Source organism: Plectropomus leopardus, chromosome 11 (genome assembly GCF_026936395.1).
Source record: "Plectropomus leopardus strain MGB_pleo_1.0 chromosome 11, ASM2693639v1, whole genome shotgun sequence".
NCBI classification, from domain to species: domain Eukaryota; kingdom Metazoa; phylum Chordata; class Actinopteri; order Perciformes; family Serranidae; genus Plectropomus; species Plectropomus leopardus.
The window spans coordinates 7,391,937-7,408,817 of NC_142186.1; the positions used below are offsets into that span (position 1 = coordinate 7,391,937).

Sequence of the window (16,881 nt, forward strand, 5' to 3'; positions counted from 1 at the left end):
TGGCATTTTATGCAACTGTATACTTCCATTTACATGATGGTTACCAAAAAAGGTAGGAAAAAATGTAGCAAAATAAGTACTCTGTTAGTATTAATATCACTTTTAAAGTACTGATATTGGTACTGGGAGCATATTTTTGTTCATCGATACTACTATCCAGCCTCTCATTTAAGATATCGCCCCCTTACTAGGTTAATTACATCCCTACCTTGCCAAAATTCAAAATTAGCCCCCAGTAGAGCAGATTTTTAAGCAAAAATATTTCAAAGCTTTCCATGACACATTGCATCTATTTAGACCATTTTTCACAGTTAACAGAAAACTCTTCGCAACACATGAAAAGGCAACATAAATTTAAAGTAAACCCTTGATTTTTACAATCTAGGTCTTTTATTAGGTTTTGCCACCTTATCAGTTACATGTTTTTAACAATGAATGAGCTTCTTTTTTCACAGCAGACTTGTCATATTATGAAAAGCACAGGTCTCGATACAACATTAATGATGGCTGTGATCCACTCGAGTGCCCTGGTTAACCAGTGGGACACGGAGCCAGCAACTGAGGCAGCTAAATAGAATTTAGTCATCATTACTGGAAGTATTTACACCTGTACTTTCCCACAGTAGAATGTCTGTGAAAAACACCAATTGGTTAATTCACAGATTAATTTTAGTATAAAAAAACACTGATTTATTTGTTTACAGTTGAATATTAATGGCATTACCCCATTTTCTGCCATAAACATCCATTCAATTATTAACATTTATTTGCTAGTTAAACTATGACCTATACCACTTAACACAACTTGTAGTTGTCCACACATGCAGTCTTACAATGTATAAGTATAATGGGGATTTCAGGTATGTTTCTTTGGGTCTACTAATCTTTCTCAGTGTCTGACCGCTCATGTTGCTCGAACACTAAACTCAGTTGAAAAGGTTTTGGTGTCACAGCATCATCATTATAATTTGTCAGTAAATTTCATATTAAATGACAGCAATGACGACCAAAACTATGACAACTAGAAAACACTTAACTCCATGTCAACTTGAATTATTTGGTGAAATTACTACTTTAAGGCTGGTAAGGTAGTTTTGTATTACTGGCTGATGAAATATACATAAGATGGGGCTTCTTTAGGTACACATAGAGCTAAATTGAGACAGACTTGGTTAGACGAAGCAATGATGAATTGATCTGTACAAAGCTGGACTGGGTTGGGATTGATGTTAAAGGGCCAGTCCAGGCCGAATGTGTTCCTCTCCCTTTTCTGAAATTTCTGTCAAGCTGAAAAGCTCTGCAGCTCAGCTGAATGTGTTGAAAAAAATGCAGAATCGGAAGAAATTCCACCAGTGAGTATGTCCCTATCCCAGTGTAATCATTGTTGTTTCATCAGCCTCACCCAACACTGCAGCTGTCCCAGCGTATCTGTGTGTTCATTCAAATGACACCTCTGAGACCAAGATAAATTAGAAGCCTTCCCAAGTTATTTCTCCTTATAAATAGACTGTCAGCTTTTTCCCCTCCTTTCCTTAGCAGAACAGATCCTGGAGTTAATTTAAACATTCTTTAAGATTAATGAAAGTGGGTTTTGGTGCTTATGCAGTGGGAGTTCTATTTATGGACTCTCTGTTATCCATCATCAGCATTATCCCGTGAATTTTCAGACAGCCAGTTTCCTGTTGTGTCACTGCGTATGTAGGCAATGCCAAAGCGAGAATCGCTCCCTGGTACCATCTCCACCTCTCTAGCCATGCAATCAATTAATATACAGTGGCAAGAGCCTGGACTAGAACAGAAAGTGACTGGATGACTGAATGCTCGGAGCAGTCTGATCTATAGTCTGATCTATAGTCAGTCTGATCATCCATTAAAACCACCTTAAAGCAGCCAGCCATTTGAGGAGAAGACGGATAATATACTCCGGTTGCACTGAGACACAAAATATTGTTATCCTGCATCACTCTTAAAGGTTTATAGCAGTGCAGCTTTGATTACAATTTACAGTTACAGATGATGTTCTGCTCTTTATTGTGTTATTGTGCAGCGTGTATTCATAATATAGAAACATAATGGATGAGGACAACGAGGATAGCACAAGAGCACAATTTCACCAAGACGGGGAGGAAGCGTTTTTCGGAGTTATAACAATGCTTCTGAGTATGTGTCACAGCTGCACAGCAGCCTCATTACACTGTGAAAGCACTGAAAGTATGTACACTTATCTCCAACACTCACTGCTGGCTAATGGGCAGGTATGTTGGATATATCCATCAAAACATCCATTTAGAGCAAAATATCAGGCATTTAAACCAAGCACACTTTTTCCCTAGGAGCTCTCCTATTTCTGCAGGTTCTGAGGGTATTAAGAAGTAAATACAAGGTTGCAATGGCAGAGAGAGGACACACAACTAATGAGTTGTGTCTCCAAACATACTGCAGGCACAGGCTGGTGCATGCTGGTTTGTCCCAGTGCTAAACAAGTGGGGGATATGGCCCACCAGGTGTGCGTTTACAAGGGCGACAAAGAATAGGACCAGGGACATTGGCTGGATTGGGACAGAGTCAAATTCACCTTTTTGTCTTCCGCACCTCCTCCTATAAACATGCATCTGCATGTAGAAGATACAGGGCTTACTCAAAGAGAGAAGTCGAGTTTCCTCGCTGCCACTGTGTCTGTAATCATTTCACTTTACAGATCACAGGTTTGTTGTCAAAAACTCACTACAATTTTAGACATTCTCGAGGGGAAACCTAAAGTGTTCTGTACATTAGTCCAGAGAAAAACAGTTGATTTTTGAGTCTCATTCCCAGGTCGTCAAATACACATTGATTTGGTAGCTGGACCAAACATCCAACCCAAAGTGTTGGTATTTGATGACCTAGGCATGAGAATAAACAATCAACTCTTTCTCATGAGTTACATACAGCACTTTTAATTCATCTTACCAACTTATGTATGTCATTATACAAGTCTTGTCAAGTTTAATTATAGTCTAAGGTTGCACTAAACAAATGTTGGAAATGAAAGTAGCTATGAGCTTCTTTTCTTTCCTCTGTAAGAACAAAGAGGAAGGAGCCCCCATGTGGACATCAAAGTAACTACCTTATTTGACACCAGTATCAAGAAATAAGCAACCGGATATAAGATTCACACACACAGCATGTCCGTGTTGTCAGCATCTGCGAGTGTGCTACTCAGAGGGGGCCTTTAGTGCATGTGAAAAATGAAACACAATGTTCTGCATTGGAATTCAGCCTGCTCATGCTGTCCTTTCACAAGCATTTTAATAATGCTTAATTTCTGCCAGTGCCTGACTTGGCTTACCGACATTACCGATGACAAAACATTAAGTTTTTAAAAATGCAGTTTCTCTTAAAAGTAGCAACAGTTTACAATCTAGCAAACACCCCTTGCCATCCAGTCCTAGCTGAGCGTGGCGCAAACCATCTGTGTTGATATGTGCTGTATGTGAGTGTCTGTGTGTGAGAAGAAGAGAGAGAGAGTGAGTGGGTGGATGACTGTTGTAGAATTGCTGAGTTAGTGCCAGATACAGTATCTGTGTCTCCGTCTCCTTTACAGGCCTCATGGGCTCCATGTACGAGCCGTTTTATATGGGGCCTTGACTGGCTCGCTAGGAGACATATCTCTTGTGCTAGGCTTGAATAATTGTTCTGCAATATTTTTTACATAAAACACATATCTCAGTGCTAATGCTAAAAGTGCTCTGGTGTAGGTACATATACGCACCTTCATGAAGTGACATCATATTATCAAGTTCAACAATCTACCTGATTTTACACAATAATAAAAACTACTCTGTGTGACTCATATAGTGGGTGGATACCCTTTTGGTATATGGAACTGACCTGTCTATGGGTGCGTCTGAGTACCTCAGCCCCGATCCGTTGTCAAGGGACGCCTGTCTGGGCAGGAGCCCGCCGTGAGGTCTGCTTCTGTCTGACGCTGGTGTCAAGTCCCCTGAGGCTCCCTGGTAGGGGTACAGAGACGGGTCCTGCAGTTTGGCCTTCTTCCCCTGTGGCCCGCCCTCAAACACGCCCCGCACCTGACCAGGCCCCGAGCCGTAGAACCACGCCCCCGATTTGGTGAGGATTTCTTGTTGTTTTCGGCACAAGTTGCATACCCACATAACCTGCAGGGAAGAAAAGGGGGCTGTTAATATTTTGGCATGGTGACTGGCAGGGAATGGTTGTCTTATAGAACCTAAAATGAGCTGTAATGGAGTGATTTGGATTTTTGTTATGTAAAGCTGTAACTTAACGTTTAGGCATGTCGCTGTTCTCGGGTGAAAAGCTCTTTACATCCAAAATGTTATCTTTCAGGAAATTAGGTAAAAATAGTCAGATTTTGAAAAAAAAAAAAAAACCAACTCTAAAAGAATCTTGGAGTTTTCACCCCACAGTGACATTATTCATAAACAGTATTGACAATTCACATTGATGAGGTGAATGATGAAATATTTTTACACATGCAGCAGCCTTTGATATAATTGCAAGTTAAAATGGGTTCAGTTTATTGTTATTATTATGCAGTTTCTGTCTGTGAGTCCAAATAATTCCCTGTGCATCTTTGTACAGATCAAATGTCCTCAGGTATGTATGCTGAAAATGAGATAATATTTTTTATTCTCTATGATGTATATTAGCATTTGTTACTGGATAGCAAACTGCAACAATTCAGAGGCAACATGACTACTGATTGCATAGTCTTACGTAATGGGGGGGTACAGTAAGTTGAGAATGCAATTGCAATTAGTGCACTTTGGCGAGATAAATGAAAAAGAAAACTTTTTCCTTCTGTTACTAGGACTGGAGAGATGGAGATTTTTACTGCTCTGTGATGCCATGCCTTTATCTGCTCTATACTGCTGTCCCAGCAACCAGCTCACAACATTAACCTCATAAATCTAGAAACGGACAGGAGCCCTGATCACTACACATGCATTTACACAGACAATTACATACACACCCACACGAACATGTACATAGACAGTCAGACAGACAGACCCACACACACAGACACACATGCTTAAAACTCGGCATCAAGTCTCAACATATATGGTTTTATTTGTATAAACTGTATCAGGAGATATCTGATACGGTGAAACCTGAATCTCACTCAGGCCTGCTCCAGGTGACCACACCTGTCTCGTTAACACTGAGCAACTTAAAGTTGATATCTAAGTGCGTCTGAGAGAACTACGAGCTTGCCAAGTGATTGACAAGCCAGACGGCCAGTAGGGCGGCCAAGAGCTACTGCAGCCCCCCACCCCCATCACACTCCCTGCCTTTACAGTCCCAGTGCTGAGTCAGTGCATTACTGTTATTAGTGTGAGCGAGCTCTGAATGCTGCCTCACCCACCATCAGTTGGTCTGTGGCTTGCTTTTTTTCAGTAAGCCTTGAATCAAATAAAAATTGACTGATATGTTATTTCTAGATTAACTGAACTCCCTTTAACTGTGCCGGTCTGAACAGTTACAGACTGAAGCTGTTCAATGGCTGGGGTTTGTAGCCATAGCCTAAACCACTGCTTATCTCAGTGACTGGCTGGACCTGAAGAACAGGGTGATACAGAGTACACTAGTAACTGCTGTGGAAGAAACCCAACAAATGAACACAGGGGCTGGCAACCTGTACTCCGCCATGTTAACTTTTTGCACTATCACATGGATAAAAATAAGAAGTTGTATGGGTTGTCTGGGTTGTGTAAAAGAAAAAGCAGTCGTCCAATTACACTGCTCTAGATTCAGTCCCCAGCCTCTTATGGCTGGCTGAGTCATCAAACATGTAAGTGTTCATGGGTGTAAAGTCAGTAGAAGATCATATCGTTGTCACTGAACTAGCTTGCTTGTTGGGCAGGGCAGGGCGCTTGTACAAAATCTGGGAGGGATTTCATGAACTACCACACCATTACACCATCCTTGTGAAGCTCCCAGCTGGCAGCTGTCTACGTCCTCCTTAGACTGAAGGCATGAGATAGCAGCATCAAGTACAGTGTTTTTAGTAGTCATTAGTGGTGATTTCAATATCTGTTGAGGTTATAGGTGTGTGTAAAAAGAAGATAAAATTGGCATTTGGTCCGAATGTGCAAATATTTACAGGTGAAGCACCCAGCAAACTATGATTAAAGGCTTTCAGCCACAGCCATTTTGTGTCAGGTTAGGCTGTTATTATATATTATATAGTCACACTGCCATTACTATAATACAGAAGAAATAAGTAGGCAGGACAAAAGAAACTGAGGTTTGCAAGGTAACACAGATTGACTCTGACCTGGCACCTATCAGTAGATATGGCATGCTTTGGAAAAAAACAATAGACAGGCAACACCAAGAGAAAAGGTTGCCTTAACCAGTTCTGTCATGGATCAGAACTGTTGGAATGTCCAGGATTTCGTTTTCAAACATGCAACATCATTGAAACAAGCAGGATAGTGACTTCTGTGCTTTCTCTGCATTTGAGCATGGAAACAGAAAAAAAATAACCGAGACACATAAACAGAAGCCTGCCTTACTTCGTACTGTCACATGTGACTGTCGTTCCCATCTTAAAGCTAACTAGCAATAATGATTCAAAATTTCAAATTTAGTGCAAACAAGCTTAACAGTCACTCTGCAGGCAGCATGTGAAAGGCCTATGTGATATTGACACATGAGGCATTTATGGCCAGCTATCAATGTTACAGATGGGCTATAACTGTGCTGACACACAATGGAAACAGGGAGGCTACAAATTGTGCTTTATGTGTCCCAGAGGAGTGCAGCCAGTGAGGCCATGACTGCCTCTTTAACTAGGGTCATGGTGAGAGCTCTGCAGTGAACCATGAGTCATCGGCTAAGACCCGGGAGCCACCATGGCCAGGTTTTCTGCTAATCAGCCACACCCCACTTCCTGCACCTGGAAGTCACATACATGTACATAATTACAGTACATGTTTGAGCTTGCACACAATCTGTATTTTACTTGACATTATACCTATTAAATGAAAATAAGTCTGAGGAGTTTATCTCAGATTAAAATTATCACATGGGGAGGGCAATAAGAAACAGACACTACTTGCCTTCTGTTGGATTTGTGTTTCAGGTACAGCAGGTTCTGCTAGGGGGATTCAGCACCTCCAGTAGTTTACACTAGGGGTCTATTGACACATTTTTTGAGATAACACAGGCCCCAGGGGTTGCATGTACCCCATCTCAGGCAGAGAAAGTCATAGCTAACATCCTATCAGATCATACAGGTTATTAATATAGTCATCCAAGATGGACCGATTTGAAAAGTGGTTTAGATTGCCATATTTTCTATCCATAGTGTAGCAGTTACAACACAATTAGACAAGAATGCCTGGTAGCAAAGTCCTTATATCAAAGCTGCATTCAACAATGTGGCAAAGAGTGGAAACATCATACAGACAGAGTTGCTAAAACATTTTTTTTTAAAAAAAAGGCAAGGCTAACTGACCTTAAACACATATATTAATACATCTAATGGAAATAATGAAAGCACAGGGCGCATGCCAAAGTGTTATACAGAAAGTGGTGGGGTGTGGAACCCACTTAAAATCTGAATTCACTTCCCAACTCATGTGAAAAAAAAATCTACTTAGTGATTCTTCATTTCACAAAAGATTCCCCTATTATGCAATTATTAAATGATCAATCTTAACCTCATCCATTCTGTTAATAGTTTCCACAATCTGATCGATGACCCCCGATTTTTTACTTTCGCATGAACCCTTTCAGTTGGATGAATGCTATCTTTAGACATTCTGTATCCTTATAATGAAATGTTGAAACGCAGCATGCACTGCAGAGTTTAAGCTTCAAATATCACCTGTGGTCAATTACTAAAATCTGCCTTCTCAAACGGTCCAGTTCCTTCACAGAAATCTGCAGCCTATGACCTACATATTTACCCCTCCAAACTGCAATTAACATAGAGTTAGTTGCCTGCACCTCTCTGGTCTGCCAATAATAATTAACCACATTCTAAGTCCTTGGACTGCACATGTCAAGCTCCTTTATCTCATCAGTGAGTATCTAATAGCATATTAGTATTCAAAAGAAAAAAAAAGTGCACAGGTCCAGTAAATGTTGAGCACGCTGAGCCTCAGACATCAATACTTGGATTTGATTTGCACTTTTGGAACAGAGTCAGAATGAAAATGGATGTTTATATAGTGTATTAGGCAGGAAGAGAAAAAGTAAGGGAAATGTCACTAATGGGCTGAATCCTCATATGTCCAAAACATTACACGAACTGCAAAATAAAAAACAGCCTGGTTTTGAGCTTGATGACAGTGCATTTTAAGATAATCCAAAGGGATATGAAAGAGCTACAAGGGCCCAAGAGGTTAAAGGGTTTTATAAACTGATAGAGAAGCATGTGGAAAATGAGAGATAAGGCTTTTTCATAGTAGGAAAAGCAGCCTAAGCTAAGGATGCAAAATTAATTCAACATTTAGGTTGAAACGGTCTTTAGCATTGTGCTATTCATTTTACTAAGATTAGGTTTTAGGCTTTTTTATCTGTATTTGTTAGAACAGCTGAAGACAGACAGTAAAGGGAGGAGAGAGAAACCGGACAACATGCAGCAAAGAGCCGCAGAACCGAACCATGGTCACTGCAGTGACTCTAGTACATGGGCCACCACACCACCTTGTGAGCTACCAGGGCACCACCGTCATGCTATTCTAAATGTCTAAAAAATTCTCCAATGTCTCAGACCTTATTAATAACCATAATCAAAGAAAAACCTCACCAGATATGTGGCAGTAACAGAAACATGTTGTTTCATTCATAACACATTTTTTTCTGTCTTTATTCACACTGGCAGAGACATCACACAGCATGAGGCTGCTAGCAGTCCATCTAGGGAAGCAGGCCAAAGACAGTGTGAGCTCAGTCCACACTGACAGGGAACTGCAATACCCCTCATTCCCTAATAGACCACAAAAAGACTCCACAACAGATGCATATATGCACAATGGCACACACACGCTGGTCAAGTAGCTGTAACAGCCAGAGGTATGTTCACTTTCACTGCATCCATTCTGCCCAAGACTCTCCAGATACGCACACACACTTCCCTTCGGCTTAACTCTTCACGGCTGAGTGCAGGAAGGGGGTTGGGGGCTGCGGCCCATGGGCAGGGCCCTTTCTCCCTGTGTTTGCACATTTCATAGTCATTGAACCTGCAGCTAAAAATAGAAAGCTAAAAACCTTGCACTACCACACGTCACAAACACCAGGAAGATATATACTCTATTAAATGCGCTGTAGGCTGTTTACTGAGGCACTGAATTAAGGGAAAAAAACACCCAGTGCCATGGGATCAATAAATAATTTCCTTTCTAATACTTTCTCTTCAGAATGAGGGTGTTTTCAGTGATACCAGCAAATATAATCTTCCACACAATGTGTGTCTGCTTAGAAGAGTGAGAATGGCAAAAAAAAACAAAAAAAAAAAACCACCAGCCAATGATGCCACTGACAGACAGGCTATCTTTGACGGTAAATATTGATCTATTTCACAATGATATGATAGCTTGTCTCATAAAGATGTTTTGGTTTAGATTTTGAAAAAAATCTTCTTTTCAGGTGACTAGATCTACCCTATATAATATATATGCTACACATAACTATATAGAAAATAATATGTACCCTTCAGCAGTGTACTTTGCATGTTCCCTTTTTGCATGCTCCATTCAAAATTTTCGTGGGGGAGTCATACATACAGACAAACACACACACATACACACAAACAGATAGATTTGCAGTAAGACAGAGAGCACTGAGCTCTCTCTTGTGGCCATTAAACTGCACTACAGCATTACTTAACAGAGGGTCCAGAGTGAATCAGCAGTATCCTTGCAGGCATAACACAGTGTGCTCTGATAGAAAGCCAGCTCCAATGTAAAATCAAATCAATGACATTTTTGCTGTCATTCATTTTTCATTCATTCATTCATAGCAGTATATGTAATAAGATTGCTAAGATAATTCTCTTGATTTCACAGGAGGCTGTTTAAAATTTAGAGAGTCTTATAGGGTCCTAGTGATTGCCATTGCTCCCAAATTTGTTTCATCAGAGAGTTAAAAGAAATTACCTGAGCATCCTTGCCGGCCAGTTGTCTAAAATGCATACAGTGTTAGTATGAACACCCTGTTTTGATTGCATCTGGAAACGGCACCTCATTGAACTGTCTCTCTCAGTTTCCTGTCAACTAACTAATAAAGGCAGACACAGCAGGAACAAATAATCTTCAAAAAGAACTGAGGCAAAGATTCGAAATGGCACATGCTACAGTATTGATGTGGCAGTAAATGAACTGTCATAGGTATCATATTGCTTTGGTGTTCCTCTCCTTCCACCTGAACTGATCCACTCATTAAAGACGCATTGTTCGGGGAGTGGAGTGTTCCTCAGACCATCCCAGTCTGGACTGAGTCCAGCTTAAGAGCATAGGTAAGAAAACTATTTAATGCACTCCAGAGCAAATTATTGCCACAGCTAGGGGCTCCACCAGTGTGACAGGTTGCTCTGACATTAGAATGCATACAGTATGTAGGCCAATGATTATTATGCCCATATATCTTACTTCTTATTTTTAGGAGCAGGATAACATCATATAAATGGCATGGTCCTGTCTAGATTTTTTCCTGTAAAGTTATGTGACATTATGGATGCATACTGTACAATTAAATCCAATAAATAAATTATCTTTTCTTTTTTTTTTTTTTGTTTAAGTTGTTTTTCCTGTTGACTTTGGGGGCAGTTCTCCAGATTAAAAAGTTTAAAGGCGTTTTGGTGTGATTCATTTGGCCGCCAATGAGAATGAAATGGGAGCGCCTACATTCACATGCTCCAACACTGACTGCACGTGGTGAATTACATTTTAATGAGCTTCTAATTTTAGTGTGCGCCAGTAATAATAATAGACATGATGAATATTTATGTTCCTTGTTTGAAGTTCAGAGACATGAGAAAGAGGAGGGAAAATGCTGTAGAAATACAGCGGTTTACCATAGAAATGTCTCATGTCTGTCAGACCCACATCCCCTTCAGCCCCTTTCAGACCTACATCGACATGATGCAAAATTTGAACAGACATGATGCGCGGTCACTGAAACAACGCATACAATATGCTAATGTTTAAATAGTCGCCAAATACTGCAAAGGAAACATGACATTGACAGATATGGTCTATTTTCAAAAGGGCGTACGCGACTGAAATCGTTTGTGGACAGGTTTTCTGAAAGGAAAAAAGCAGCACATCTTCCCCCAGAGTGCTGAAACGGTCACATTTTTGATAAACAAAATGACCGGTGAAAAACGCGATGCAGTCGCAGCCTCATGCTCACACAGCTTACCCATGGTGCCGCTGAGGGAAAACACTGTGCCTGTGCAGTAAGATCGCCGTGTCTAAGTCCTTATAATGTGGTGACGACTGTCCGCCGTTCCTGCATATGAAGAAACAGCCGACCTTCAGCACCGCGGACAGCTCCAAGTCCACACAACAGGCTGCCTGCCGGACAGCGACTGCTGGAAACACCGTGAAGGTTACACCGGGGACTCAACTGACTACATCCGATCGAATGAAACCAACGCAGTCTTCCTTTCGGTTTCTATCAACTAAGCAATAACAGCATCCAAAAATGCCATTTCATTTAAAATAATAACGGATTCCAATCTCGAATCGTTACACTGGATCCATCAAACCGTGCAAACAATCCCTGACTCAATGTCAGTGGGTCTACGGAAGGAAAACATGTGAGCCAAGCAATAACGCGTCAAATCACGTTATGTTTCCCACCGCTGCTGTATTAGTTCATCTGTGCCCTGCCGGAGTTGATGAGAGCTCATTACATATGCGGCGCGTCCCAGCTCTGCCCCCACAGTCCAATAGACAGACAGAAAAACGTTACGCAGGAAACTGACTGTCACTGCTTTCCCTGTGAGAGCGGCAACAAGCACACTTTGTCATTTTAGACTCGCTTTGTGCTGTGAACACATCTTGGGCTTTAATAAAATCACAACACAGCTGTTGTCATCGGCATCGTTTTGCATCTCTCTTCATATTTTCAGACAACAGCAGAGCAATGAAGTCATGGGGCCAGGTAAAAAAAAACGTGAACGTGTCAGGGACTATGTTGTATTCACGTGCTCCAGCATAATGTCTTGTTTGTGCCACTTAACAAGACTTTAAGTATTTACATGTTAGAAAATTTAAGGTGTTTTTTTAGATAAAAATTTTATTTTATTTTTTATTTATTGTAACTTGCTGAGCAGGGAGCCATACAACGGTCATATCAATTAAGGGATTTATCAGAAATGTTTTTATTTGGTACAAACCAAATCAAGCTCCCACATTATCATCTGAAAAGCAGAAAGCATTTACAAGTTAACTCATCCCCATCATCTTTCACAAATGCAGCATTTTGTCTAGATTCAGGAGTAATATAGATAACGTTAGCAGCCTTTAAAAATTCCTTGTGCAGCCAGTTTGGAAAATGCAGAGTTGTGCATCTTTCTGCAAATATACATATCTCCAGTACAACTGAGAAAATGTATACTTGGCCATATGTTTTCAAGCTCTACGGAAGCAAATGATGTGCACCACAACAAATACATTTCTTCAGTGACTTTCCATCACTTTTTAACACATAACATGATGGGGATTTAGCTGTAAACACTATCTTTAATGTCGCATAGATGTTGTAACATTACATGCAGCTTGTAGCTCTTTTGTTAACATTGCTACTTCACTAGTTTGTAAGGGTTAAGATGTGTTCAATACATTTTTAAAAATTATGGATTTATATTCTGAAAACCAATAATAAAGTGAAAATTTGGAAAACATTGTCCAACAGGTTACAGCATATGGAACAAAGACAGTCCATATGGTATCTTCTAATGATGAGAATGATTTCTTTGGTGTTGTGTAGAGACTCACAGATCCTTTGAATTTACTACAATATGTTATTCACTAAAGGTCTTTTAAAGTACTGTAGTACTCCCCCTTCTATTTCACAGCAGAAATGTTGAGGGGCCAAGAAGCACATGTAACGTCTTCAAGAGTTGCTTTAATCACAAATGACTTCCTCCCCGGAGACTGTTGATTCCTCAGGCCCTTTTGAAGCCACATCAGAGGAAATGGTGGGGAGCTCCTCTGCTACAAGCAGGGATTCCGACGACTTCACAACACTGGCACACAGTTTATCTGTATCAAAGGCATTTTATATTTTCACCCCCAAAACGTCACTCTGTACTTTGTTCTTCGAGCATCTGCTGTAGAGGCTATGCTACCTAGTACAATCAATGAGCAGTGATTGTTATCAATGCAGATATTCCATCAGTACTTTTATATCTATTATTCAGCTTTTTGTGAAAGGCATAGTGATTCATTGTATCAAAGGACTCATAAATTCAGCTGCATTATTGAGCAGAGTTCTAAGTCTTAAGTTGGGTCAACGCCTACGTTTCTTTACCAGCTGTTTAACTCTCAGTATCGCTATATCATATTCTAGTGTAGCATAGCTCTGCTTCCCTAGCAGACATAGAGACTTGTAAATATTCAATGGCGCTTCGCAGAACAAGATCTCTCTCGCCACTGCTGTCACCATCTGTGAGAGAGGGAAAGAGTAGACGGATGGAAAAAGGGCAGATTTCACCACTGCCACCTCTTTCACTGACACACAAGCTTTTAGACAAGCTGGTTTGGGTATATCAAAATGTGGCTCGTTGCTCCTGGCAGAGTAATCAAAGCTTGCGACTACAAGCATGGACACACAAAACATTCAGCACTAAATATCACAACAGTCCTGCTGGGCTGATGTGTATACTGTATCACAAACCTTAGTCATAATTAATGCCCTGTCCAGTTCTTTGCATTAGCTAATAATGTGCAGCAAGCATAAAACAACATTCACAGCCCAATGACCACCTACCCATGTCTGCAATACTACCATCTATATCTTCAAAGTTCTACTCTTTGTCAAAATGCCCAGATAAACATTTAAAATATGGTTTAATCTAAAATTACATTCAAAAGATAATGATCTGCAAAATCACTGAGTGTAAATGAACACAGCAAACCAACCCAAGTCACCTGCTGACATCAGGTTAATTGTAAACTTCTCACAGATGTTTATGGTTAACTTGCACCTCAGCTCAATGACGTCTCCTCCTGACATTCTCTTAACGCGTTGACACAGATCACTACAGAAGGCCCCCCCTGCCAGCTGCCATCTCCCTGTACAAGCAGCCGACCTCTGTGTCAGGACAGGGGTTCGGGAGGTGAAGCAGACTAAGACTAATACAAACACTCTCAACCTGGACTCACACATTTCTCAGCCTCTTTTAATTATATTATCCACAACTTGCATTTCATTTTGCAGCACTTGCACTATGTCCATCTCAAACTTGTATACATTGTAAAGTAAAATTTCTTCCACTTTATAAAGTAATTGTTGATAAGTATTGTATTTTTTTATTGCTCATTATCTTTGTCTTTTTTGCTCTAAACTGCTGTAACGCTTTAATTTACTTGCTAGGATTACTGAAGTAATCAATCGTCAATAAATCTATCTAAATTGACTTCTTCATCTGGTATCAGCTAAAAGACAAACCCTGCCTTCACTGGCCCCTGCTTACCCTGTTGGCCCCTGATAGCCCCTGTCAGCCGGTGGACTCTATTACCAAATAAATAGAGAACCTACTGTGTATGTGACAGGATGACTAAGTGAACTAACCCACCTCTGCTTACACCCTAACACCCTCGCCAGCTCTCCTGCTCATTTCCATACTGGCTCCCTGTTTCTCTGACTGACGCTGTCATCAGAACTTCTCTCTCTTGCCATAAACGCTTACTCTGCTCCCCTGCTGAAGACAAGTCTATGTATAAGCAATTTCTTGGATTTCAACACATTCTGGAGGCATATCTGTAAAAATATTTGAAATATGGCAGTACTGTCAAGCACAGAGATAATAGAGTGACTCCTCTGACTGAGATCAAATGTTTACTGTAGCATCTTCCTTTGGGGTTTGCAGCTTTATCTCAGTATGGACAACTCTTGTGTCATTAGATTTCAAAGTGAATACATTTCATAAGCAACACAATGTTAGCATCAGCCTCTATGGTGTATATGGAGAATTGACCTTGAATGCCAGGAGGCCGGGGCACCACCAGGTAAATAGCTGGCATTGCCTCACTGGCACATTCCAGGGCCTCTCTGCCAATGCCCTGACTGTCCATCGCCAGCCTGCTGCCACTGTTATTACTCAACACCATCTGTACAACAAGGTAACCGATCTCCCAACTATTATCTACCAGTGAACAATGGCCGCCTGTACAACTGGGGTCTTGGCACTGGAGGGAGCAGCGGGGCAGAGGTCTCTCCCAGTGTTCTGCTGCACTATTGTTTGGATCAAAGCTGCTGGTATGTACCTTCCTGCAATGTGGCTCATAGACTGTTTAGTTACTGTTTGTAACTGTTACTGTCAACAATTCAACACAAATTGGTTAGCGATAAGACAGCTATGCGATAATTACATTGAACATGTGCAAGGACAATGATATGCCCATTGTGAAGTGTTCATCTGGCTGTCTTTGTGCAACTAACTAAACAAATACAGAACTACAGATGTAGCTCATTCCCAAGGATATTCAATACTGCAATCAGTCATTATATATGTTTTTATTATATTATATATATTTCATTTCCTTTTATGATCTATACTGCTCTTTACATCATATGTATGACTATATGTTAACATTGACTGAGGATAGTTTGGTTCAGTGTGGAATTTTATATTGATCCTTCCTATCAATAGAGTGGCTAGACAAGCTACCTCCTTCAACTTCTTGTTGGAGTAAGTATTATTACAAAGCAATTTTAATTAGCAATGGGATCCAAATTAGCTCTACAGTTACATTACCACTTACTACATGTGAAGAGAAGGGTCTAGTTTGAATATCTAAAGTATGATTTAAGCAGTAATCCAATGATTTAGTACTGCACCCAGAGCAACAAGAAACCTTAAAAAAGTAATACAAAGAAAAGATTAAAATCTGTGCAGTAGAGCGGTAACTCAAAAAATGCTAGACAATACAATTTCAATAATGCAACACAATGGTGTCTTTCATTGTATAGTCATACATAATAGTAAACACCAACGTCATTCAACCCAGCAATAACAGGTTTTCTGTTAAAAAGTTGTTTAAAATGTCTCAAGCTCAATCTACAGTATATAACGTGGATGGCATCATCAGGGTTGTTTTTTAAAACTTTGTTATCTCATTATAGAGCCACAGAAGATATTATACAACTGTTTTCACAGTCTGAGTAGAACTCTTCTGATGGGTAAATTTGACTTCATGTTTAAAATCGATGGAGGGCTCCTTGTTTTCTTTCTTGAGACTTTAAGATTTATCCCTTTCAATTCAAATCCTAGCCGTATTTTGTCATTTAACACTCTTTGTATCTCTTTTTGAGAGGCACAATATCAAAAACATTTTTACCCTTTTGAACACAGTATTTTTTTCCTGATGAGTTAATGCTATTTAGTCACTGTTTATATCAGTATAACTTGGTAGACGCACAGACAAAAACTAAACCATACTTGTCTTGTTTGTTTCATGTCATTGGTGGCTGCTGTATGTGTATATATATATCACAGCATTTCATGAACAATGTTTGTGTTCAGACACAGTCCCAAGAAACGCAGAAAAGGATTTGCTAACCACTTTGTCCTCCTGTTGCAATTCCATGAGAGCAGGAATGCAGCAGAAAGAAAGAAAGAGGGAGACAGAGGGGTGGGGGGTGGGAGCAGGAAAGATAGGGAGAGAGAGATTGTGAGTG

The 16,881-nt window shown here is 40.3% G+C and overlaps 1 protein-coding gene across 35 annotated transcripts in view; it reads right to left on the reverse strand.

Annotated features, from left to right (window-relative positions):
• rims2a (regulating synaptic membrane exocytosis 2a) overlaps positions 1-16,881 on the reverse strand; it is a 162,285-nt gene that overhangs the window by 109,745 nt on the left and 35,659 nt on the right. For 26 of the 35 annotated variants that reach the window (XM_088083908.1, XM_088083912.1, XM_088083919.1 and 23 more), the window contains 2 exons: positions 16,764-16,775; positions 3,871-4,154 (listed from right to left, as the gene is read on the reverse strand). In XM_088083908.1, the coding sequence (XP_087940034.1) occupies positions 3,871-4,154; positions 16,764-16,775 (296 nt within the window). Of the gene's footprint in view, positions 1-3,870; positions 4,155-11,391; positions 11,837-16,763; positions 16,776-16,881 lie in introns of those variants that run through there. The other 9 variants (XM_088083909.1, XM_088083917.1, XM_088083926.1 and 6 more) reach the window with 2 other exon arrangements.